Source organism: Rattus norvegicus, chromosome 2 (assembly GCF_036323735.1).
Source record: "Rattus norvegicus strain BN/NHsdMcwi chromosome 2, GRCr8, whole genome shotgun sequence".
Taxonomy (NCBI): Eukaryota; Metazoa; Chordata; class Mammalia; order Rodentia; family Muridae; genus Rattus; species Rattus norvegicus.
Window position 1 is genome coordinate 233742943 of NC_086020.1, and position 27318 is coordinate 233770260.

At 39.0% G+C, this 27318-nt stretch overlaps 1 protein-coding gene across 24 annotated transcripts in view; it reads right to left on the bottom strand.

The window, feature by feature from the left end:
• The window catches only part of Pdlim5 (PDZ and LIM domain 5), a 168105-nt gene that overhangs the window by 117465 nt on the left and 23322 nt on the right, over positions 1 to 27318 (bottom strand). For all 24 annotated transcript variants that reach the window (XM_039103056.2, XM_063282478.1, XM_063282477.1 and 21 more), the window contains 1 exon segment: positions 1250 to 1401. In XM_039103056.2, the coding sequence (XP_038958984.1) occupies positions 1250 to 1401 (152 nt within the window).

Sequence of the window (27318 nt, forward strand, 5' to 3'; positions counted from 1 at the left end):
CTCGGCAAGCTTCTTAAGTACTTGTTGCCTTTCAAAGTCAAACTTGGCAAAGACACTGATAAATAAAACTGAACATCTTCAATTAATCAGTAACAATGTTTATGTCACACGTCTACATAGACAGACAGGCAGCAGGGAAACATTAACAGTAGACTGGTTTTCTTTTTCACTGCTTGTCTTCCCATGCATTAAAATGTATAGCTATCAAAAATTTAAATATGTATAGCTGCCAATTCAATGGTCCCACTGAAAGAAAAAATTTTCAACTTACAAGAACGGAAAGATTCAATCGGTTAGATATCATAATACAGCACATTAGATCCACAAATCTAAGTAACTTTAAATATTAAAGCTTTCATCTACCCAGTTTTACACTGATACTCATCTAAAGAAGCAAATGTACTCTGCCCTGCCTTAATGTTTTAAGTATCTATCCTTGGAACATCAGCAGCAAAGAGGAGAGAGGTATCCAAAGTGTTCCCCATAGAACACTAATCTTAGGAGAAAATCTGAAAGGGAAGTTTCTACTATCAAAAATATGTTTAGGATACACTCTGTATTTTATTCCTTTATTTGAGAATCACAATTTACATAACAGTTTATGGGAAAATATGGTTAGGAGATTGGCGGAGGGGTGAGGCATGGTATCTTCCACATATGATAAAATCAAGAACACTTAGGGAGAGCTGGGTGAATAATCCAAATACATTGTATGCAGCATGGACGACATTGCTCTTAAGAAGCACTGAGTGACTGCAGTGCAGGTCAGTGTTAGAATGCTCAAAATATCTGTCTAGGATCAGTAAGAGAACTATTTATTATTGGAAACAGAAGAACTTAAAAAAAATTAAAAGTCCACTCTTCGAATGCACATATTAAAAATATCTATTCAAAATAAGAAAGGTAAGAAAGAAACTGGGGAAAATGAAACTATATCCAAGAGGTCTGTACCCTAACATATTGTTCTGAATATGAAGCAATGATCTATCCTATCCTAAGAATGTTTAGCCTGATGAGCTCTACTGAGAAATGTAGGGAATTCTTGAATTCTCAAAAAGCATATGACCAGTGTCTATGAAGACACAGACAACATGAAAACACCCCACGTCTTTCACCGATTCTCGCAGCACGTGCATATCCAACCGAAGACACTGTGTATCTGGTCTACCAGAAACAGCAGCAGAGAATCTGCATCTTCCAAAGCTTGAAGCAAGCACAGAGGCACATTCCGAGTGTTGGGTTCTCTTACCTTTGCAGAGTCATATTCAAGGAGCCTGTACAAGCCTTAATCTTGTTCTGCGCTTCGAGATGAGTCATTCCCTGGGCACTGATTCCATCAATGCTGAGAACCACATCGCCTATTCTGACGTGTGCCTGTGATGCCTTGCCACCATCTTTCAGCTGTAATAAAGAAATCTCATTAGAAACCTCACTGTTTAAAATACAAGAACACTAATGCGGACACGATATACTTCCTAATACAGAAAAGTGCACTGATGTAGTACTAGAGCACCGTGAAATTATTTTGCTTGATAAAAGAGGTTAAAATTGAAGTGATTTTCGTGCTTTTTTTTCCTTAAATTCTTTATTATGAAACAAACAATATTAGAAAATGGTCTCTGATAACTTCATTTATTTACTAAACTGCAGTAGTGTGTGATAAAAAAAAAAACAGAAAGAGAAGTAAAGTATCCATGAAAATTTCTCATTTTAGCAAAAGAAAAATAGAACCTAAAACATAGTACATTACTTTTAAAAAAAAAAAAACTTAAAACTCTTTAAACTGTTGTCTTTCTGTCTGCACAAAGCATGAAAGGAGGCTCTTGGCACCCTTCCTCTCTGGAGTCCAGCTTACATCCGCATTGGGGATTAACTTCTTTTAGATCACAGGCCCAAGTATCTTTCATACTGGGTGTGCTTCCTGTTCAAGGCATCTAACAGGAAGGGGAGGAAATGCTGATTTGAGACTGCCAGACGTTTTTGTGTATCAGAGTCCTCAACTCCCAGTGTTTCTTTGGTTGTAAATGTCTGAATGTTTACATCATTTAGTTTGACCTCCTTCAAGCTGCAAATATATGTGTTGCGCTGCCTCAGGAAAACACATACCAAAGTACAGTATGTAGAAAAACAATGCAGGTTTCATTAATATCTAGAAATTATGAAACAAATCCAAACAAAAGTAGCCATTTTAACCCAATGGCAAGCTCAGTATCCAATTAGTGTAAGCAGATCATTACGTTATCATGGGTGGCTGGGAGATAGATGAGACCAAGCCAAAACCAGGAAGCAACCAGGAAGATGTTACCAAGACTCTACTGGGACAGTAAGATTTTTCAATAAACAGGGATGATGACTGTTTAGCAGTATCAATATAATCAATTAATATACCCTAACTGTACACTTAGCATCCTCTTGCATAGAAGTCTTAAAACAGAAACTGAATCTAAAAACGCTAATCGGAAGCAATTTGAATATTGTATTTCTAGCACTTATATAAAAGCAAGGATGCAGAAAGAATATAATTACACCAAAGACAGGATCAAAAACTGAATGTTGTACTCTGACTCCTTATGCCCCTACTATATGCTAAGATCCTACCTACTCTCACAATGTTTACAACGGACTTCTCAGCATTTTCTCTCTCACAGCTGTCTTTATCTTGTCCTTACTTCCAAGTCAGGGAGCACGGAAATCTCACACAGCTTCATGAATTCTGCTCCTTTCCTGAGTACCACATGTAAGAAATAACTAAGTGTTGTCAGTCCTAGACTACTCCTTGTCTGACCACACACAGATCACCTTTCACCTCCATCTTACCTGTCTACTTGTCTACAATGCAAATTTCCACCTCAGTCTTCCTGGGCTTTCCTTTGCCCTAGTGGCATTTCCAAAACAGTGGTCTCTGAAGTTTAAATATGGTTTGAGTGTGTTCCCAAAGACTTAGTTGCTGTGGTTTGATCTCCATTGTAAGGTACTGAAGAAATTTAACCAGACTGTGATGTTGGAAGTTTAACCCATGGTGATTAGTATCCAATGTGGTAATTAGGAGAGAGCTCCCAAGATGAAATCCTGACGGCTCTTATAAAAAGAACAGAAATGGAACTTGCCTTACCACCCCTGCCTTCCCAAGTAACATCCTCTCTGTACTCATGGGACTCTGTCAAAAAAAAAGATGCCATCACCAGGTATGGTCTGTCAACTGTGGACCTCCAGAATGGCATCCCAAAATAAAATTGTTTTCTATATATAGCTTACACACTCTTACTGCACTATTGGCAAGAAGATGAAGAGGAAGAAAGAAGAAAGAAGAAAGAAGAAGAAGAAGGAGGAGGAGGAGGAAGAAGAAGGAGAAGGAGAAGGAGAAGGAGGAGGAGGAGGAGGAGGAGGAGAAGGAGAAGGAGAAGGAGAAGGAGAAGAAGAAGAAGAAGAAGAAGAAGAAGAAGAAGAAGAAGAAGAAGAAGAAGAAGAAGAAGAAGAAGAAGAAAGAAAGAAAGAAAGAAAGAAAGAAAGAAAGAAAGAAAGAAAGAAAGGAAAGAAAAAAAAAGGACTGTCAAGTTCTGCAGGGTAACTAAGGTCTCTGGCAATAGCCGGCAATGTTTGGGGTCTTTGGGACCTCAAGGGCCAACAACTCAAAAAAGTACCCCCTTCTGGGACTAGGTCTTTATTTGCTAGCCTCTGTTGTTCTAGTCCCTACTGGAACAATTAGGCCTCAGTTTAGGGCAACTCCATAATAAAAAATCTTTAGTGTTATTTATCCCTCCCAGTTTCCATCTTCTCCTGCCCTCCCCTCTCCAACCCTAATTTATCTGTCCTTGTTCTACACTTTCAATTAAGCCTTTATACTAGTGCCGTCTATTCCCCCTTCCCTTAAAATAACCTCCCATACGGCCCCTTAGTAATTTTCTGATGCTCATGAGTACTCCAAATGAAAATCACATATCTAAAGAGTCAAAGCTAACACCCCATAAATGAAAGAAAACACACAGTATTTGCTTATATTGGCCTGGCTTGTGTCAATCAGGATTTCTCCAGCTCCACCTATTTAATAAATAACTTTATTAAAATTTAATAAAATAACTTTATATTTATTAATAGCTGAGTAACAAGTGTAAATATACCATATTTTTATTTTCTATTTATCAGTTGATGAATAGCTAGGCTGTGTGACAGTAAGACCCTCTGTAACACCACTCATGTCATAGAACATGGAGAAATAATGCTGGAACTGATCTAAATGCTCCATTCCTATTGGTCAGCTTCCATAATGCTGTAACTCTAACCTAACAACTCTAATAAAAGGTACCCATTTGTGGGACTAGATCTTAATTTGTTGGCCTCTATTGTCTAGAAGGGACACTGTTGCTCCATTATACCAAGTAGAAAAGGAGTCATCCATCTTCCCCAGCTGTGAACCTTGTAAGTTATAACAATGACCACCCTGGCAAGACAGACCTACTAGTGCAACAGTGTAACTTTCTAATTTACCTAAGAATTTACTCAATAAATAATAAATTAAATTAAGAACTTAAGTAAAATTAGTAACTAGGAGTTGCTAAAATCTGTAGTTTCCTTAAAAATACATGGTTCCGATAGGGTTTCTTCCTAGAACTTTTTAATTAAAAAGAAAAGGCCTCATTGCATCTAAGACTGAAATGAAAGCATCTGAGACAGGCAAACTACCAAGGCAGCTGTCTCCAGCAATGCTCGTTAGAAAACCATCCTACCCACTCCTGAAGGCGACCACATCCCGCATCCCGTCACATCTGTGCACAGACACACAAGCAGCCTACCTCCTAAGTCTCCTTTAAAGTGACCGTCTAGTCCAGCAGCTAAACTGTGCAAAGCTTGGTCACAGTAGTGACTGTCTTAGAATCTGCTAATGAAATTTACCTTTCTAAATTATAAAAAATGCTCAATAAAAAGTAGAAACCTTTTTTTTTTATTTCATTGGAAATTAGCTAGCAGTTCAAAAAGTCAAAGAAATACCACAGACACAATTTACTAAAATATGTGAACCCAAATTCATCATAGGAAATCAGCCTTTAAAGATATATAACATTTTGATTTTATTAAACACAGCACTTGCTGTTAGTTTTTCTTTAAAAAAAAAATACTTTTGAAAGTGTCTTATAATGAAGATGTAGAGCAACAAGTAGGAGACATATACCTCCTTAATGAGAGGCTACCAAGTCATAGCTTTCTGCTTTCTGCATATTTTCAACAAATATGGAATGCTTAGAAACACATGACCCTAGCACCACCAGTACGGCAGGAATGCCACAGACATAGTCAGGGTAAAAAAGGAACAATAAATATGATTGCTCCAGAAAGGAACGCTAACAGAAGTTTCCCATGTCAAAAACCATGAGAACCAAACCATGGGAAAATAAAAGCTATTGTTTTTTGTTGTTTTTTTTTTTTCTTTAAACAGCAATCGACTACTTGGTGGGGGGAGGGGGCTTAGCGGGCTCAGAATGCTAAAAAGCTTCATTTATCTGATGAATAGGATTTTCTTGAGGCAAAGAACTGGAAAAGATAGTCTTAAGTCTAATTAATGAGTAATGCTTAATTTGTTTTAAAATGTATTTTCCAGTATCTACTGTGTCTATTGTAGAATTTAACAGTGAAATTCAAAAGCGTGGGTCTATGGTGGAAATGCTGTAGGAACCTGCCTACCCGCAGTGTGTTTCTCAGGGTGGGTCTATGGTGGAAATGCTGTAGGAACCTGCCTACCCGCAGTGTGTTTCTCAGGGCGCTGTAACATAGCTTGTTCCATCCACTCTCAGAAGCACGTAAGGATGTAAAAGGCCACACCTACAACAGAGGTCTTCTTTTCTTGCCAGTGGTGAGTGTTTGCCACCACCATTAATCACAAATAAAATGCAAGAGGGGTTCTATTAGCAGCTAGAACAGCAATTCTGAACCTGTGGGTCATAAATCCTTTGGGGATCAAATAACCCTTTCAGCAGGGTCAGCTAAGATCACTGAAAAACACACATGTTTTACGATTCATATAACAGTAGCAAAATTACAGTGATGAAGTAGTAACAAAAAAAGTTTTATGATCGGCGGTCACCACAGCATGAGGAACTGTATTAAGGGGAACAGCATTAGAAAGGTTGAGAATCACTGAACTAGAGGCTCATAAGCCAATCAACCAAACAAATAAACAAAAAAGCAAAAGCAAAAGGAATAAAATGATCATAAAGTAGTATTCTTTTGAAAAAAATTTCAGCTAAGGCTTTTCTCAAATCCCAACTTGCTTGCTATCACTGTGATCCTTATTAATCTATCTTACAATATTACAGTAGAGTGTGTAATGTTCTGTCTTATGGTATATTGTCTGTACAGGAACCTGTCCTCAAACGATGCTAAGGATCACTTTAAAATGGCTGTCGCTGCTTTGGAAATGGCTGTGGTGTGGCTGTGGTTTGCACACTAGAAGCACTGATGGATGCACAGTCCTCAGAAGGGATTACTGTGAGTGTTCAGCTTCCACAAGCATAGGTTTTTAATAAAAGAGCAAGACTGGGCACAACCCTTCTCTCTGGCTTCCCATCTTGCCACATGACTTGTGCCTACACACTGTCACCAGATGATGCTAATCCATCACATATCTACCAGAGCACGAAGGCCTTCACCCGTGTGTAACATGACCCTGAACTTCCATTCTCTAAAACTGAAAGTCTGCGAACGCTGTTTGTTAAATGCCTACCTTCCCCTTCCTTTACTGAAATAGCTATTCTATCAAACGCTAGAAAATATAGGCATGTAGGTGGTTTGCTTCATTTTATAGCTAATTTATATATCCATGCCCAAAGATGTGATGTGTTTTAAGACTATGAACTGATCAAATTCTTACCTCTTTAAAGTGCCCCAAATCAAGTATCTTGTCACAGCAATAGAAAGTAGACTAACAGATGTCAAATTAAAAAATCCCTTTAAATTTTGAGCTTGCTTTGTATTTAAAGCCTTTTTCTTTGACATAAAATGATTTGGTTTTTGTAGGTTGGAAGAGTGGAGCAGCAAAGCTGGCAATCACTGACATCCTCTCTGAATATAAGGACTAGACTCTGACTCATGCAAGCACTTTAACTGTGGGTTCTATTTTTTAGTTTGTGAGTCAAACTGTAAGCAATTCTACCCAAAGTTAGAGAGAAATTACCTTATATGGCACGGTACAGAGAATACCTCAAACTGTGTGTCACTGGGAATGACAAAAGCAAAGAGAGGTGAGACAGTGTTTACATCTCCATCCTTAAAGTCAGTCAGCCACCTCATTCAAACACAGGACCTGTGCTCATACCAGCTTCCTAGACGATCCTCCTTCTGCTCCAAGTTCAAATAAAACACAACATCTTCTTCGTGCTTCACTACTGAGATGCTGTAATTAATATTTGCATGTTACAGTTAATCTGTCTGTTTGTGCCTAAAGATTCCATGAATTTTTCACTTAGCATATAAATACCAGTCTACCAGAAATGTGAAGGTTTGGTTGTTTGTAAAAAGGACACATCCACTAGCATTTCAAAACCAAGTAAACTTGTCACAAGTAGAAAAATCAGTGTTCCTATCTGGAATACTTAGTGGAATAGCTTTTTAAACAAAGTCACGATTAATTATAAAAATTTTTTTTTTTGGTTCTTTTTTTTTTTTTTTTCGGAGCTGGGGACCGAACCCAGGGCCTTGTGCTTCCTAGGTAAGCGCTCTACCACTGAAATTTTTTAAAATAGTGAGTTCTAGTTTGCCATGGAACAGATTAACAAGGATAGGCATATGTCGCTAATCTCCCCTCCTCTTCCTCCACCAGGTTCTAGTCAAGCCAAGACACGTCATCTATGCATGTAAGCATGCATATATCTTCCATCTAGCAAAGCTTCCTCCAGACTCTGAAAGGCATCTATGACCAAAAACCAAGGAACTTATGATTTAGCAAAACCTTAGCACAGAGCTTTTCAAAACATGGCTCCTAACCACCACCACCACCATCTCCACAGGGAGGAGAAAACCTTCCATCGCCCACAAGCAAACCATTTTCAGATGTCCCAAGATAAAAACTCGTAGACATAAAGAAAACGTCAGAATTGCCAAAGGAAAATGGATATGTGCTTTTAATGAGTGTGTGTGTGTGTGTGTGTGTGTGTGTGTGAAGATTTGCATACAAATAGGAAATAAGCATAGCTTTAAAATACCTAATTTTTTGAAACTCTAATCTTCATACCATAAATCAACATTTAATAGTTATTCCAATAAAGTACTACCCTGCACCCCAATAAAAATATAAAAAGACATGGCCCTTTGTCTCGTCTGCAGTTTATGCACTCTCACTTTTCACAGGTATACTCTTCTCCCCACAAAGCAAAGCTTCTCAGACTGCTTGAGATCAAAGTCCTCCATCCTACCCAGTCTACCATACAATTATTCTACAAATCTAACACATTTCTGTAAAAGAAAGTAAAGTACTCATTCCAGTCACACACACACACACTAATCCTGCCCAACTACTATACAAGCTCTATAACCAGTTACTCTCCATTCTCGTATTTCAAGTCTGTCCACACTATTACAGGTCACCATGCTGGAAGCATGCTCCTTCTGGGAAATCATTGTATCACATATTTCTTTTTGGTCTATCACTCATGGGTTAAACAGAAAATGACATAGGCATGATAAAATACTACAGTATAAATCAAAGGCATTTTGTTCCTATTGAATACAGAGTGGAAAAACAGTGTGCTTTTGTCAAGGTAAACTTCATACATTTCAATTTTTGCTCGATGACACTAAAATGAATTGCAGAATATTTGTGGCCAATTGCACAAGCTGTATGCACTTGTATGCTAACCAACATCTGCCCAACATTTCAGTACAAGGAAACCTGAAGGCAGTTCCAGCTCAGCCATTAGCAATTCCTGTGCTCTGAGCAAGCCACTGCCATCTGTGTCTTCATGCTGCTGGGATGGACAGAATGGTGGGATAAAGTTACTCTAGGGCCTCTTTCAACTCCAAGGTAATAGCTGCTTTACACACTTCACAATCTTCCATCTATCTAATTGCCATCACCATTAGTAGCCATTTTCACTGTCATAAATTTTTATTATAGCCCACATACTTAATATATATGATTCCTATCTCTCTGCTGCGAAACATTAGACTTAGAAAATTCTTGCGATTGCATGAAATTGTTAAAGCCTGTTGTACAACCAAAATCAAGGTTTTATGAAATTGTTCAAAGCAGCAACAAAATTGATATTATAATTGAGTAAGAATCAAGATAAGCTGGGCGGGATAGTGCATGCCTTAATCCTAGCACTGGAGAGGCAGAGACAATCAGACCTCTGAGATTGAGACCAGCAGGAGCTCCATGACAAGCTCTAGGACAGCCAACAAGGGCTGTGTAGAGGGCTATGTATTTGTCTCAAAAAGCATACAAAAACCAATCAAGATAAATTTCAATACCCAGGATTCAAAGTTACCAAAGATCTGGGTTCCTTATATTAATTAAAGCAGAATATAGATAAAATGAGTAAATAAGTGAACCACTCCAACAAGTGAGAACAGAATAGAAATCTACAGTTACGAAACAGAGATATTTTTTAAGTAGTGCACATATGCTTAGGTGTGAAGCATACAAATTATTCTCTCTTCACACAAACACATATACTTCTCCAAAGGAAAACCTATAGCAACATTAGAAACCCAAACAAATGTATTTCAGAGCTCACTCAGACAGGCACATCTAGAGTTGACACTTGTTCAGACCTCAAAACAAATATAATTTAAATAATAATTAATTTAATAATTTAATCTAAAGGATGGAAACACTTTCCAGTCGTAGCATCTGAGCCCTCTGACATTTAATACTTCATCATGTGTGCATTCATTCACTATCTATGCTCCTAGTATATAAGAACTAGGCAGTGGTAAAGAATGAGCTACTGGACTAGTAGGAGAAGCAAGCATTTATTGTTTACTATGTGTTAGGCTGTCCCAGACTTGATGATGCAACAATAATACAATTTACTCAAACCTCAGTCCAGGGAAAGAGAAAAGAAGAAAAAGTGAATAACCATAAAGTGTATAATAACACGACAGGATGAATCATATAAAAGAGAAACAGAACAGAGAAAGGGTTCAGAAAGCTATTCTAAGAGTGAGCCTTTGGGGGGTAGGAAGATGTTTCAATTGGCAAAGGAGCTGATGCAGGAGCATGACAAGCTGAGTTCAGATACCCACCCCCTAAGAGGAGAAGCCAGGCGTGGTGCCAGGCAGCAGGTGGGGGCCACACAGTGAATCCCTGAAGCTTGGCAACCTGGCAGCCTACAGATCAGTGAGGCCCTGGTTCAGTGAGACTGGGACAATCTCAAAACGTCAGGGTTGCTCACAAGGCATTGTTTCAGCAAACTGTTGACCTGAGTTAACATTACTCACAGCAGTACACAAAGTATCTCTGTGTACATGTGTAGATCTGCACAAACGGAGGAGGAAGTCACACACAGTGACAGTTTTTAAAGGTTGAAAGTAAAAGTAATGGACATATAAAATATTTATGTACCTACCCTCTGACCAAAAAAAAAAAAAATCACTTCATCCCAGGCACTAGATTAAGCAATCTTTTTCATTTCTATACCTTCTATAAAATTGACAAGGATCAGACAGAAAGAGGTTTTAAAGGACTCATTTCTATAGGTTTTTTTTTTAATCTTTATTTATATATGCGGGTAACTGTTGCACTCTTCAGACACACCAGAAGAGGGCATCAGATCCCATTACACGTTGTAAGCCACCATGTGGTTGCTGGGAATTGAACTCAGGACTCTTAACTGCTGAGCCATCTCTGCTCAATGCCTTGTTTTTGGAATGTTAACTTACTCTTCTAGTTCATGGGTTAACAGATAATCTTTCTTTAAGAAACATTAAAAAAAAAAAAAGCTAACCATTAAGAATGTATTTTTAAGAAAATCTAACTTATTATTCTTGACTAGTCATTTTTGATTAAGTCCATTCCTAGATTTCCAAGAAAGGTAGAAAGAAGCCAGAATATCAACTATCATTTGAGTTTGGAAACTTTCATTCCAGGAACAAATGACTCTATTCTATGATTTTTCTAGCTATATACTACACAATATTACAGGACCAAACAAGACTAACATAACGGCACACAAATCTTATTACTCAGAAATATTCAGATGGGAAATAGATTCCTCAAAATGCTTCTAAGTCAAGAAAACATGTTATGAACTAAAAATGGTTCTAATCCAAAACCTCTGCAATAATAACAAATGTTCCCTGACTGTTTGCTTGAGAGTTAGGGCGAGTTTCAGACTGGGGGAAGGGTACCCACCCTTAGGCATGTTCCACTCCCAGATTTCAGAGAGAGGGAGTGATATTTTCTTTTTCACATAAGCATTATGTTTCTTGTGTTTTGTTTTAACTGGAAGAATCATAGAAGAAAAGTACTGGGTATCTTATCTTCCATCAAAACCATCTTGCAAATCAAAATCATCTCCTTGAGTGGATGTAAAAACAAAAGACCTGGCACTAAGCCCATTAGCTAATTCAAATCAACTTTTGGTATATTCCTTTTTTCATTCAGATATCTAAAACTATATTGTGACGGTTAATTTTTATTGACAACTTGACTAAACTCACATAGCACTAGCATGTCTTGATGTATCTGTGAGAGCTCCTCTACACAAGACAGGGGAGGAGTTGTCTGGAATGAAAGGGGAGGAAGAAACCAGTGAGTACAGGAGTATCCATTTCCTGGCTGCTTGCTCTGGCTCCATGACCTTCTGCCTCACCACAGGCCCAGAACGACAAAGCACAGGAGGACTGTGTACGGAAACCTCTGAAGCGGTAGGCCAAAATAAATCCTATTTTTGAATATCAAGTACCTGGTTTGCGGAACGAAAACACTGACTAACACATATATCTAGGTATGTAATCACTGTAATCTTTTATTTTCCAAATCCTCACATTCAAAAGTCCACAATAATCGATGTCAGCAACACCAACTCCAACTATTGAAGCTGACTCAACACTCAAGTTTCTAAGAACTTCATCCCCAGTCAACTTGTTTAATTTAGAAGGAACGCATACCAACTTGAAGACATGAAATAAATTTGGTATAGAAAAGAATGTGTGCTTTATTCTGGAAGGAAAAAAAAACCAAAAGCTCTTTACATCTTCAAGATAACAAAAAAATAGAATGATAAATGTAAACACAGCACTTGGCTGCAAATGTCAAGCAACTGTAGTCCCCTATAACATCAAGTCAGTCAAATCTGCCGCAGGGATGGAAGAAAGGCTGTCCCTAACTGAGAAGCCATTGGCAACTGAGAGCTACTGGAGGAGGAGTCCTTTTCTTTGGAGGTGTGACTGCTGATGGGACACACGATATTGTGCATAGAAGCAGCAATACCTGGAATTGCTGTTGGTGAGTTATTAAAAAAAAAAAAACATAAGGTAGGAGATTTGAGGAGTGTTCTGGGAAGAGTTGGAAGGAGTAGGGAATGGATATAATCAAAATACATTGCATAAAGGCATGACATTTTCAAAGAACAAATTAAGATATAAAAACTGCTTTTAGGAATACAATAATGGACTAAAGTCACTATATCGGACAAAGTAATCATTTTCACACACTTGATTAAACTGTGATACTATGAAATAGGTATTTTGTCTTCATCCATACTTTCTGTCATATAGCTTTTAAAATCCAAACTTTGAACTTCTAAGTTGGTAGGAATGACTTTTGTCAGTTTCTGAGATAACTGATGGTTCAGAGACCCTAGACAGCACCAGGATGAGGAGTGGTCACTGGAAGGACCAAATCGTGAATAAAGAGCTAAAAAATTCAGCCCAGTACTTAAGAGGCAAGGAAAAGCGGAGCGGGAGAGGGAGACAGATGAGTTGGTCAACCATAGGCAAAGACATTACCAATCATTCCTATATGATGAGGTTTCCATAAAAACGTTATAAAGAACTTCCAGATAGCTGAAGAAGGTAGTCTCTGGAAAGTGGCACACCCAGAGACAGCATGGATACTGTCTCTCTCGTACGCCTTGCTCCAATCTGTACAATGCACAGAAGAAAGTTTTCAGGAAACCAGGATTATCAATCACATGGGCCTATTTCTTCAATGGACGGAAATCAAAGATGGCTGGTCACCTGGAATGCCAGCCTGAAAGCGGTCCAACAAACTGGTGATCCTTTGTTATGCTATTAGGAGCCAGCTTCCGCCTGAACCCCTCAGCATCCTGAGCATTATTTAGGCTATAATCTTGAGCTCTGTCTCTCAGTGAAGCGAACCCATCTCTATGAAAGAGGCACCATGCTCTCCACCAACAGGATCTTCCCGTATGCTGAGCACAGATCCTCGCTCTAGGCCCTAGCCCTAAGCTCTGCTTATGAGCCAGTCGAATCCACTCTCATTGTACAGATACAGGGGCTACCTTGCTAGGGAGCTCCTAGGGAGCTATGCCTAAAGTTCTGTTGTGATAATTGTTATGTGGAAACTCCTTCACAAAGTTTTACTATCCTTAATTGTGTAAGAAGAATAAACCACAAGGTTAGACTCTGGAAGCTTCTGACGCAGTACCTGAAAAGATGGTTCTGACTCAACGTTAATTCTCCATCTCACACGTATCATCAGTTCACTGGCTGTGAGGCTCGCAAGGTACACGATATGCAATCTCCTCCATCTGTGCGTCCATCCACACCTTTTGTAATAAATAGCCCTTATAACAAATGAAGTCAGTCCACCAAATCAATCAAACCCAAAGAGGGATATGGGAACTTCAATATACAATCTGAATAGATAACAGCCCACTGCTTACACCTGGAGCTCGACTAGGGCCAGTCCTGTGGAATTAAGTCCTCGGCGTATGGCTGTCTACACGCATATAGTGTCAGAACTGAAGACTTGGAGCACCCTCTGAAAACGTACTGCTTGGTATATGAAGAAACAGCTCTCAACAGCTGTGAAATGTGTTATCCTGAGTGGTGTAGGTCCATGAAAACACTTGGATTGTATGAGTGGGTTCTTCCCTCCATATATTTAAAATCCTGCAGAGACTTTTGTAAGGTATACATACACTAAAGAGACTCACTGGAAAGAGTTTAGAAAGTCGAAGGAGGAAACAGAGTCTATGAGTACAGTAACAAACAAATTCCCAACTATCATGAAGAATTACTCCTTTAAAATCTCCAATGTGGGGGTTGGGGATTTAGCTCAGTGGTAGAGTGCTTGCCTAGGAAGCGCAAGGCCCTGGGTTCGGTCCCCAGCTCCGAAAAAAAAGAACCCAAAAAAAAAAAAAAAAATCTCCAATGTGTTTCCTTCCCTATGTGTGAAGTTGTTTGTAGGGCAAATTCCCAAAGGGAAAACTAGTGCACATGTAATTTTAATGTATCAGTGACAAACTATCTTCCAGTAATGTATCAGAGTATCTCTTCCTCTCTATCTTGGCAATATGCTTTCATGCTGATAGTTTAGCTCCCAAAATAGATGAAATATAGTATTTTAGTGTTTATATGCTTTTTCTATAGGGTGAAACTATGAATATTTCCTTTTGTAGGAAAAATTTTAATAAAAAATCTTTATAATTGCTAAAACATCATAAAAAGTAGTCATTATACATGCCTTAATAAATAAAAATAGACTTTTCTTCTGGATAAGTTACTGTGCCTTTTGGAAAAAGTAGCCCCTTTTAGAGTCTCCGAAACCTTGTAAAACTTTTTGAAAAGCTGTGAACTTTATTAGCATCTGAATTCTTTCAATAATTTTTCTTGCCAAATGAATATGGGCACATCTTGTTAACATTTTATTTAATAGAGCTTACAAATGGGGGGATCTATATTCAATATCTAGGAAATTTATGTGAATTATGGATACATACACACATATTTTAAAACACTAGAGAACTGAAGGTTGAGCAAAGACTTGGAAGAAAAACAAAACAAAAAAAGCAGCTCAGGAGGAAAAGGCTGGGGAGGTGGCTCACAGGATGAAGTACTCACTATGCAATTTTGAGGAGCAGTGTCCAGATCCCTGTACTGTCCAGGCTGGGTCTGGCAGCAGAGGCCTATAAGTGCAGTGGGAGATAGAGGGAGAGCCAGATCCTGAGCCCATCATTTAGAGATCATGTCTCAAAAGATAAGGTAGAGATCCATCAATGAAAAGACTTGGGGGTTAGGGATTTAGCTCAGTGGTAGAGCGCTTGCCTAGCAAGCTCGAGGCCCTGGGTTCGGTCCCCAGCTCCTAAAAAAAAAAAAAAAAGGAAAAGAGAAAAGACTTGGTGCCCACCTCTGCCTGTCCTTCAGATACATGCACAGGCAAGCGTATTCACACACATGCAGACATTGCACACACAAAGACAGAAAAGGTATCTATAACGATTATGAAAAATGAAACTATAGCAATTAAAACAGTATTAACATTCATAACTTTTATTTGCTCTTAGCTTTTAAATTTACTTCTACTAATTTTCATATATGATTGATGCAAATTGTGTTTTTAAAAATTACCATTCCATGTACTGGAGAGATGACTGGGAATTCCTGTAGCTCTTGCAGAGGGCCATTCGGTTTCCAACACCCACATGGTATCACTTGGAATTTAACCATCAGTAACTCCAGTTCCAGGGCCTCTTATGGCCTCCTATGATCTCTACACACAAGGCACACATAATGGTACAGCTACATCGATGCAGGTAAAACACTCATTTCAAATAATTAAATAAACCATGTGCTGACACAGATTGACACATACACACCTAATGAAAAATAAAATTAGATTTAAGAGGAAAAATACCAGAAGTTTGCTTATGGAAATCGATAACAGCTTGGGAGTAACTGTGATGTGGTGAAAGGAAAGTTATTTAAAATCCCAAGGAATGCTGGGCATGTTGCCCCTCACCTATAGCCCCAGCAACGATGAAGAATGAGGCAGAATAACGAGTATGAGGTCAAGTGTGGGAGAGACACTGCCTCACAAAATCAAAGATGGCACTACCAAGATGGCCTGATGGAGAATTCCAGAATTCAGTGATGAATATAGAAATGTGGCATGTCCATACATATTCAGCCACCCAATTAGATAAGATGGATGAAGCAAAGAAGTGAAGGCCGACAGGGACCGGATATAGATCTCTCCTGAGAGACACACCCAGATTACAGCAAATACATAGGCGAATGCCAGCAGCAAACCACTAAACTGAGAACATGACCCCCATTGAAGGAATCAGAGAAAGGACTGGAAGAGCTTAAAGGGGCTCGAGACCCCATATGAACAACAATGCCAACCAACCAGAGCTTCCAGGGACTAAGTCACTACCCAAATACTATACATGGACTGACCCTGGCCTCCAACCTCATAGGTAGCAATGAATAGCCTAGTAAAAGCACCAGTGGAAGGGGAAGCCCTTGGCCCTGCCAAGACTGAACCCTCAGTGAACGGGATTATTGGGGGGAGGGTGGTAATGGGGGGAGGATGGAGAGGGGAACACCCATATAGAAGGGGAGGGGGAGGGTTAGGGGGATGTTGGTCCAGGAAGGGGAATAACAATTGAAATGTAAATAAGAAATACTCAAGTTAATAAAGATTAAAAAAAAGAAAAGAAATGTGGCATGTGCAAAGGGCAACTTTGTTCTCTGGGGCTTTCATAAGAAGTAATAAAAAAACAAAAGAATCAAAAACCTCCTTAGATGACATGGTTAAATCATCCAATCTATGTTGTTTATACACATCAGCACATCCCATTATATCCCATAAGTATACATAATCATCATCTACCAAATCAAAGCAACTAATTAAAAAGAAACATTTTGAATGACATTAAATATATCTCTCACAATATGTGATAGTCTTCTGATCCTGATATTTAAAGATGATAAAAATGGGAATTCATCTCACCGATGTTTTCAATAAAGAACAGGTGATATTCCCTAGTCATAAGGATTATAAACCTTGTTTATTATTAAGAAATATTCCAGGCCATGAAAGAACAGCAACATAACATGCCAGTGGTATATTCAACAAGTTAACTGGCACTGAAGATACATTCCTAAGAGAGTATTTAATATCTAATTTGTTCTTGGTCCAAAAGAAGAAGAGGAAAGTGTTCCAGGATTTAAGTAGGAACAAGAAATAGGAAACAGTTCTGTCACAGGATGATGTTAATGCTCTATCAGCTAAGGATAATCAATGTCAAAGTTAAGAAGTGCCTGCGGGGAGTGATTTAATCACACCACAGTGAACACCTCAAAAAGCTGGAAGCATCTACTTTCTTGTCTCAAGCACTGTCATGGTTTGGATGTAAAATGACCCTTAACTGTTCATGTGTTTGAAACTTGGTTCCCAGCTGGTGGCACTACTTTGGAAGGTTATGAAAAAGTAGGAGGTGGACCTAGCAGAAGGAGGAGGTGGACCTCAGACAGTTATACCAAATGTCTAAATCCAATTCCTCCTCTGCTTGCTGTCTAACATGAAGAACAGCTCCCCCCACTCTCTCACTCCACCAAGACATTTTCTGTGTGGGGGAGTCAAGCAGCCATGAACCAAACCCTTTAAAATCATGAGTCAAAACAAAGGTTTCCACCTTTAGGTTGTTTATGTCAGATGTTTGGCTCCAGTAAGTAAAAACAATAACCAACACCAGCACAAATACAAGATTGCCAACAAAACTGAGGTCCCAGTAGTCAGTCAATCCTTGCTTTATCTGAACGAAGGGAAGATCACTCCAATGCTTCCAAAATGCAAACGTGAACACATCCCTAATCAAAGTTGAGAATCTTTGTTATTGAACACAAGCAAAATTATACACTGGCACATAAAATTTCCCAGTCATTGTAGATATACTGATTTATGACAAAGATTTAAATAAAGGTTTGCTCCTGGCTATTGCCAATAAAAATATTTTTTGAATGACAATCACGTATGGTATAAAATTCACATTCACATAGTGACATTAAAAGAACTGGGTGTAAGGCTTATTAAGAATCCATCCCTAGTGTGCCTAGAGGGATCCATGGCCCCAGATACATATGTAGCGGGCAATGGCCTTGCCTGACAGCAACAGCAAGGGAGGCCCTTGATCCTGGGGAGGCTTCAAGCCCCAGCGTAGGGAGATGCTGGAGGGGTGGGGCAGGTGAGTGTGAGTGGGGGGAGCACTCTCATACAGGCAAAAGAGAGGGGGGAGGGCAGATGTGAGATGGAGGGGGGGCCTGGTGGAGGGGTAACCGGGAAGTGGAATATCATATAAGATGTAAATGGATGGAATCATTCATAAAAAGAAAAAGGAAAAAAAAAAAAGGAATCCATTCCTACCTTCTTCAAATCAATTTATCGAATTATTTCTTAGGGCAACATTATTATCAGTAAGAGCAATGGCCTATTATAATTTTATATCAGGAACTATCACTTCTTGGATATTCTATCAATTTTTTACATCTAAATGATATGATTAGCAAAGATGTGACTGTGTGTTTCTGCTGCTATTTCTCTCCTATATACCTGTTGCAAAGCCTGAGCAGTGAGCTGCATCTCTCCTTATCTTTGCTGCTTGGTCCTTTCCCTGGAGTCCAATATTTTCAGGACCTCCTGAAGGACCCAGGAGGTCCTGAAAATATTGGACTCCAGGGACTACACAGAGATTTGTTTTACGAAAGAACTTGGTGCAAAAAAATACGATCAGAATGCTATTTTACATTGAAGTATATAAAGAAATATATTCATAAACAGAATTTATCACATTTTAGGTACTGTTGATAAAGCTGTACAGGTCATTTTTCAAATGTTTACCAATTTTAACTAAAATTGCAAATAATACTCAACAGTGAAAGAATGATACTTTGCATCCCATTTTTCTTATTTACACAGGAAGACATAATGCATGCATACATTAGGCAAAGGTAAGCACTTTTAAAGCTCTATGCTAACAATGATCACTAATAAATCTGTTGATGCACAAATAGATGCTTTTATGTACTGATGCTATGTACCACACAACACAGGGAAGTTTCAGGCCTTACCTTTATAGAAGACAGTGACACACGTTATAGCACAGAAATGACAAGTAAAACATTAGCTAAATCATTCTTACTTTATACATTCAAATTGTGTAAATTATTCAACTCTAATTTTTAGATTATGTTTCTATGTGTGTGTTAAAAGAGATGTTACAAGACACCACTAAACATTCTAGATGTGCTGAACCTAATTAGACAGGGCTGTACTGTAAGCCAAACCATAAAGCAATAAATCCTAGAATTATTTCAATGCACGCCCTACTTTACACTGCTATGCAACTCTGTCTAAGGTATGTATCACAGACACACATGCATTCCAGTGAACTGCTTATTGTGTAACCTACAGACAGATACTGCCAGGGGCCGTAGAGTTCCCGAACCAGGAACAGAATGTCCCAGACTGATACAGGCCTGATTTAGAGTGGCTTGGATAGATACTTGTCTCATTTGACTATCTATTCCCTGAAGACCAAAGGCAGCACACAAGTTAGAGACTGCCAAACCTTCAAGGCCTATTTTTATGTCATCAACAGAAGAAAAGACACCTTTAGTAGCATTGCAAATGGCCATTTTCTGAAACGTCTGACTCTTAATAAGGAGGACAAGGTGGTTCTTCCTGCAAAATTACTTCCCATAAAAGGAGATGAAGTATTCTGTTTACTTTACCTCCATAGGACTCTTCCTGGATGTTACTCATAGAGAAGTAATTGCCCTTAGGGCAGATCCTTCATAGCATGTGCTTTAGTAAAGAGTAAAGTATTTTAGGATGAATAAAAGCCTAATGAACAAAGAGGGTGGGGAAGAGGAATGCAGACCACATGCTCAGCCAGAAGCCCTCAAAAACATCTCCCAGCTAGCTTACACAACAGGTGGGGACATTTCAAAATACGCAGTTTTTACTTTACTAGGAACAGCTTCGAATGCATGTGTGAAGCTGTGTCCTCCTTGTGTGTTTTATTTGGAAATAAAATTTTATGTCAGTAAAAAAGAAAAAGAAAAAAGTACCTGTCCCATAGCTATCTGTGATACACATTTAAAGCCAAGGGTGGGGTCTAGAAACAAGACTACATTTGTAAAAACCACTCAAAGTATAAGTAAGCTCTACTTCCCTTAACTTAAAAACTTCCATCTCTAAGTGCTCTAGGGAAAAAGTGATTAAAAAGTTAACACCTATAAGTAGGAGGAGAGAGAGGGAGAGAGAGAGAGAGAGAGAGAGAGAGAGAGAGAGAGAGAGAGAGAGAGAGAGAACGAGGAGCAAGGGCGATTTCTCCAATTAAATGAAGGAAATAGGAGTTAGTTTCTGGACAACCTGAAAATAAATCCTACAAATTGGACAAGCACCATTAATGGAAAACCAATTCCTTAGCCATCTGTAGAAAACTAGGCTGTTTCCATTCAAGAATAGTTTCAATTACTCCAAGAAAAATATTTCCTCAAATTCTAAGGAGCCACATAAAAAAACAAGCTAAAAATTGATTTCATATTACAGAGCTAATCTATTCAGCAAGCTAGAATGCACTGCTGTCAGTAGCAACAGGAAATACACTTGTGTAGAGGAACAGACTGACGATACTATTCTACAAGTGCACCTTCAAGGACCAGTGTGAGCCTGTATAATCAACAGAACTCAAAAGAGGATTCCTGAACATGTCTGCTCCTACATCATTTACACTGCTTAAGAATAGTCTCCAAGAGGACAGGGAGATAGCTTACTTCAGATTCTTAAAGTCCATATAAAAAGCCAGGTTTGATGGTGCATGCCTGCAGCCTCAACCCAGGAGGGTAGCCACAGGAGGATTGCAGAGGGTCACTGACCTTCTAATCCAGAGGTGGAATTCATACTCAGAGGAAGACTCAATCTCAAAAACTAAGATAGAAAACAACAACAGAAACACCCGACATCAACCTCTGACCTCCGAATATGTGCCCACCACAGTCAGTGCACACATACAAACATCCGCCATATGCAGATTAATGATGATGATGATTGAAAAAGAGGAAGAAAGACTGACACACATACCTCTTGCCCTAAATATGAGAGCTTAGTAAGTGTTGAGTGGGCCAGAATTATCTGCAAGCATCTGAACTCCTAGTAATACCAATTTCCGGAGACTCTTCTATGTCAAGGTTTTTTTTATACTTTTTTCTGTCTGGGGAAGAAGTAGTTCATTGAGATTGCCTTACTTCTTGGCATTGAACTTGTAATTCTTAGCCTCCTAAACACTGAATTATGGTCATCCGCCACCATGCCCAGCTTCCTTCACATTTCTTAAGAACCACAGATAACCCATTTTCAAGCACTTATAGGAAAATATAAACATTTCCATTACCACGCAAAATACAAATGATTTTGTGTTACATAAAATAAAGCAATTTGTGGATATTATGACGCAAAAACACAACCGAGACTCTCCCCCTCATGAGTATTTCAAAGGGAACAGAGGCAAGCTAATATCAGAAAGAATATAATGAATTCCCACATATAAGCAATGTGCCCGAAATGGAACCACTCATCTTTTAGGAAAAGGCCATACTGCAAGATTCATAAAACCTCAAAACAATACACAGACATCAAATCACCAGATCATAAGACCCAAACTTTTAGATAAGCATGACTCACATGGTCTTTGGTGAATTATTATTTTATATTCATATTATACTGAAAATTTGCTTCTTAACATAATTCTCTACCACGTTAGGGTCTTCGACGGCTGCGAATCCACTGGTAACTCTACATAGCAGCAGTGTCTGAGAACGTTAATAACGAACACATTACCATAAAACCTGAAGTGATTCTTACACAGCAAATTTTAAGGATTACATTCAGCTGCAAAGAGAATCTTCTACTGTCATTTCAAAAAGAAATAACTGTATTCTCTTTCTGTAAATAGTGTAAAGAAAAGCAGTCCAAGATAGCTTCAAAATGAGGTCCCTGTAGCCAGGCGTGGTTGTCTCAAACAAGAAGACACCACTGGTCTGAACGCATTCTCTCTCTTCAGCTGCACGGGTTCCATCTGGCTCATTACCACATGGAGCAAGAAGAGATTCCGAGCACTATGTCCACTTCCGGACAGAGAAGGAAATGCCACAGGGAATGGGGAGAAAGGGAACCTGACTCGGCAAAATAGGACTCCCTCCCTCATCTTCTAAGAGTACACTGCAAAGTCTCTGTAAGTTAATCTCTTAGGCCAGCACCCTGACAGCCAAAAGGAAGAAGGCACTTCTACCCATAAGGGATGAAAAGACTTAACGTGTGTCAAACTCCAAACCAAAGCCAGCCCTCCAGGTTTCACACTTTCTCAGTCTCATCCATCAATACACCCTGCTTACAAAGGGTCTTCCTTTAATGCCCAGCCTAGAGCCTTACTCTGTAGGCTACTTAGAAAACTACCCAGCTCTCATACCTCTCCTGGGCATATACCCAAAAGATGCCCCAACATACAACAAAGACACATGCTCCACTATGTTCATCGCAGCCTTATTTATAATAGCCAGAAGCTGGAAAGAACCCAGATGCCCTTCAACAGAGGAATGGATACAGAAAATTGTGTACATCTACACAATGGAATATTACTCAGCGATCAAAAACAATGACTTTATGAAATTCATAGGCAAATGGATGGAACTGGAAAATATCATCCTGAGTGAGGTAACCGATCACAGAAAAACACACATGGTATCCACTCATTGATAAGTGGATATTAGCCAAAATGCTCGAATTATCCTAGATGCACAGAACACATGAAACTCAAGAAGGATGACCAAAATACAAATGCTTCACTCCTTCTTTAAAAGGGGAACAAGAATACCCTTGGCAGGGAATAGGGAGGCAAAGTTTAGAACAGAGGCTGAAGGAACGCCCATTCAGAGCCTGCCTCACATGTGGTCCATGCATATACAGCCACCCAATTAGACAAGATGGATGAAGCAAAGAAGTGCAGGCCGACAGGAGCTGGATGTAGATCTCTCCTGAGAGACACAGCCAGAACACAGCAAATACATAGGCGAATGCCAGCAGCAAACCACTGAACTGAGAATAGGACCCCTGTTGAAGGAATCAGAGAAAGAACTGGAAGAGCTTGAAGGGGTTCGAGACCCCATATGTACAACAATGCCAAGCAACCAGAGCTTCCAGGGACTAAGCCACTACCCAAAGACTATACATGGACTGATCCTGGGCTACAACCTCATAGGTAGCAATGAATAGAGTAGTAAGGGCACCAGTGGAAGGGGAAGCCCTTGGTCCTGCCAAGACTGAACCCCAGTGAATGGGATTGTTGGGGGGAGGGCGGTAAGGGGAGGATGGGGAGGGGAACACCCATATAGAAAAGGAGGGGAAGGGATTATGGGATGTTTGCTTAGAAACTGGGAACGTTAATGACAATTGAAAATGTAAATAATAAATAACCAATTTAATAAAGATGGAGAATAAAAAAAAGAAAACTACCTAGCTCATCTCAAGCTAAAAGAAAAATAGTATTTTAATACTTGACCATGTTATCAAGTGCAAAATTAAATGTAAAGACTTTTAAAGAAAGAATGCTAATTTTAAAATATACGGTCCTTGGCTCTACTCACTTGGAGCACAGGAAATGCAACTGATGTCCCGGCAGAAGACCACAGATGGAAAGGATTATCTGGGAGATGGACTAGGAAACACGCTGGACTTCCCTGTCCCTGAGGAAGGCCTTAGAGCCACCTATCCATCCTTGGTCCTAACTCAGAATCAACTGCCCTTTACCCACACCCATCACATGATGTAATGTTTGGGAGCTAAAAAGCCCACTGGAGGTCAAGCTTTTCATGAAACACAAGGCTTATAAAATAAACTACACAGAACTCACTGTGCTTCACTCAATTCCAACCACATAATTTCCTAAAATCCTATAATCTAGAGCCATGGTGTGTGAAATAAATACAATCTGGACTACGTTATCAGACAGTATGGCAAGGGAAGATACCCTGTGGTCCAACTTCTAAAATGCTAACATTCATAAATGGTGAAGCCTAAGAGAAATAAACTGGAGGGCTACCAGGATACCTAAGCGAGATTAACTATGGCTATAATTAAGTAGAATCTGTATCTCAGTCTTCTGTACATGATGACTGACACAATTACCATCAGGTAACAGTTAGCGAGGCATGTATTTGCCTCCTGTCTCAGTTCTCTAAACATTAACTTCTCTTTTCCCATCTCTTCCTGTCCTCTACAACTTCAGCTGCACAGCTTAAAAACAAGGACATTCCCTGACCACCAGAACTTTAGGAACTTACTTACATACAATATGTTCCCTTTTAAATGCAAACAATGGCAATCCATTTATACATGACATCATTAGCTGCACATAAAAACCCATGTAAGACATATCCAAGAAATTCTATTCCCTACAAAGTTCATTATTTTCAAACAAATCAGTTAGACTGAATTGCCTTTCTCACAATTTTCAGGTATTTTTTTTTAAAAAAAAATCACTGTTGTCTTTTTGTTTTATCTTCTTCAAATTTAACTTCCCCTAAAAACCAAATCCTACTCCACAGAAAAATGTTTCCAGTCATTGCTAAACTTTATTTATTAATAACAAACTTCAGGTTTTACTAGCAATCCAAAAGGAGGCTCCTGTTTCTATTTTACCTTCTGTACAGCCACACGCCACATGTGATGGAATTTGAACCTGACAGATAGAAAACGCTGAGGTGGCTACACCAGGATCTCATATTGGTAACAAACCTCACTAGCACTGTGCTAGCAAAATCATACTTTGTACAAAATGTACCTTGTTTCTGGACGCATACAGGAAATGTTTCTAAGGTTTCAAGTTGGCCCCTCCTAAGGTACCTGATTAGATTTCAGCACAGGAGGTGAGTGGAAGGAACGGGAGACACAACATGAATATTACAGCAGTGTTTCCCAATGTGTGCTACTCAAGGTGGTAAATGAATAAAACGTTTATCTTCACAGTTAAATACTTAAGATAAAGCCAGACTAACGAGAGGACACAGAGAGTGCGTCCAAATTAACAAAATCAGAAATGAAAAGGGAGACATAACAACAGATTCAGAGGAAATTCAAAAAATCATCAGATCTTACTATAAAAACCTATATTCAACAAAACTTGAAAATCTTCAGGAAATGGACAATTTCCTAGACAGATACCAGGTACCGAAGTTAAATCAGGAACAGATAAACCAGTTCAACAACCCCATAACTCCTAAGGAAATAGAAGCAGTCATTAAAGGTCTCCCAACCAAAAAGAGCCCAGGTCCAGACGGGTTTAGTGCAGAATTCTACCAAACCTTCAGAGACGACCTCATACCAATATTATCCAAACTATTCCACAAAATTGAAACAGATGGATCACTACCGAATACCTTCTACGAAGCCACAATTACTCTTATACCTAAACCACACAAAGACACAACAAAGAAAGACAACTTCAGACCAATTTCCCTTATGAATATCGACGCAAAAATACTCAACAAAATTCTGGCAAACCGAATCCAAGAGCACATCAAAACAATCATCCACCATGACCAAGTAGGCTTCATCCCAGGCATGCAGGGATGGTTTAATATACGGAAAACCATCAACATGATCCATTATATAAACAAACTGAAAGAACAAAACCACATGATCATTTCATTAGACGCTGAGAAAGCATTTGACAAAATTCAACACCCCTTCATGATAAAAGTCCTGGAAAGAATAGGAATTCAAGGCCCATACCTAAACATAGTAAAAGCCATATACAGCAAACCAGTTGCTAACATTAAACTAAATGGAGAGAAACTCGAAGCAATCCCACTAAAATCAGGGACTAGACAAGGCTGCCCACTCTCTCCCTACTTATTCAATATAGTTCTTGAAGTTCTAGCCAGAGCAATCAGACAACAAAAGGAGGTCAAGGGGATACAGATCGGAAAAGAAGAAGTCAAAATATCACTGTTTGCAGATGATATGATAGTATATTTAAGTGATCCCAAAAGTTCCACCAGAGAACTACTAAAGCTGATAAACAACTTCAGCAAAGTGGCTGGGTATAAAATTAACTCAAATAAATCAGTAGCCTTCCTCTACACAAAAGAGAAACAAGCCGAGAAAGAAATTAGGGAAACGACACCCTTCATAATAGACCCAAATAATATAAAGTACCTCAGTGTGACTTTAACCAAGCAAGTAAAAGATCTGTACAATAAGAACTTCAAGACACTGAAGAAGGAAATTGAAGAAGACCTCAGAAGATGGAAAGATCTCCCATGCTCATGGATTGGCAGGATTAATATAGTAAAAATGGCCATTTTACCAAAAGCAATCTACAGATTCAATGCAATCCCCATCAAAATACCAATCCAATTCTTCAAAGAGTTAGACAGAACAATTTGCAAATTCATCTGGAATAACAAAAAACCCAGGATAGCTAAAGCTATCCTCAACAATAAAAGGACTTCAGGGGGAATCACTATCCCTGAACTCAAGCAGTATTACAGAGCAATAGTGATAAAAACTGCATGGTATTGGTACAGAGACAGACAGATAGACCAATGGAATAGAATTGAAGACCCAGAAATGAACCCACACACCTATGGTCACTTGATTTTTGACAAAGGAGCCAAAACCATCAAATGGAAAAAAGATAGCATTTTCAGCAAATGGTGCTGGTTCAACTGGAGGTCAACATGTAGAAGAATGCAGATCGATCCATGCTTATCACCCTGTACAAAGCTTAAGTCCAAGTGGATCAAGGACCTCCACATCAAACCAGATACACTCAAACTAATAGAAGGAAAACTAGGGAAGCATCTGGAACACATGGGCACTGGAAAAAATTTCCTAAACAAAACACCAATGGCTTACGCTCTAAGATCAAGAATCGACAAATGGGATCTCATAAAACTGCAAAGCTTCTGTAAGGCAAAGGACACTATGGTTAGGACAAAACGGCAACCAACAGATTGGGAAAAGATCTTTACCAATCCTACAACAGATAGAGGCCTTATATCCAAAATATACAAAGAACTCAAGAAGTTAGACCGCAGGGAAACAAATAACCCTATTAAAAAATGGGGTTCAGAGCTAAACAAAGAATTCACAGCTGAGGAATGCCGAATGGCTGAGAAACACCTAAAGAAATGTTCAACATCTTTAGTCATAAGGGAAATGCAAATCAAAACAACCCTGAGATTTCACCTCATACCAGTGAGAATGGCTAAGATCAAAAACTCAGGTGACAGCAGATGCTGGCGAGGATGTGGAGGAAGAGGAACACTCCTCCATTGTTGGTGGGATTGCAA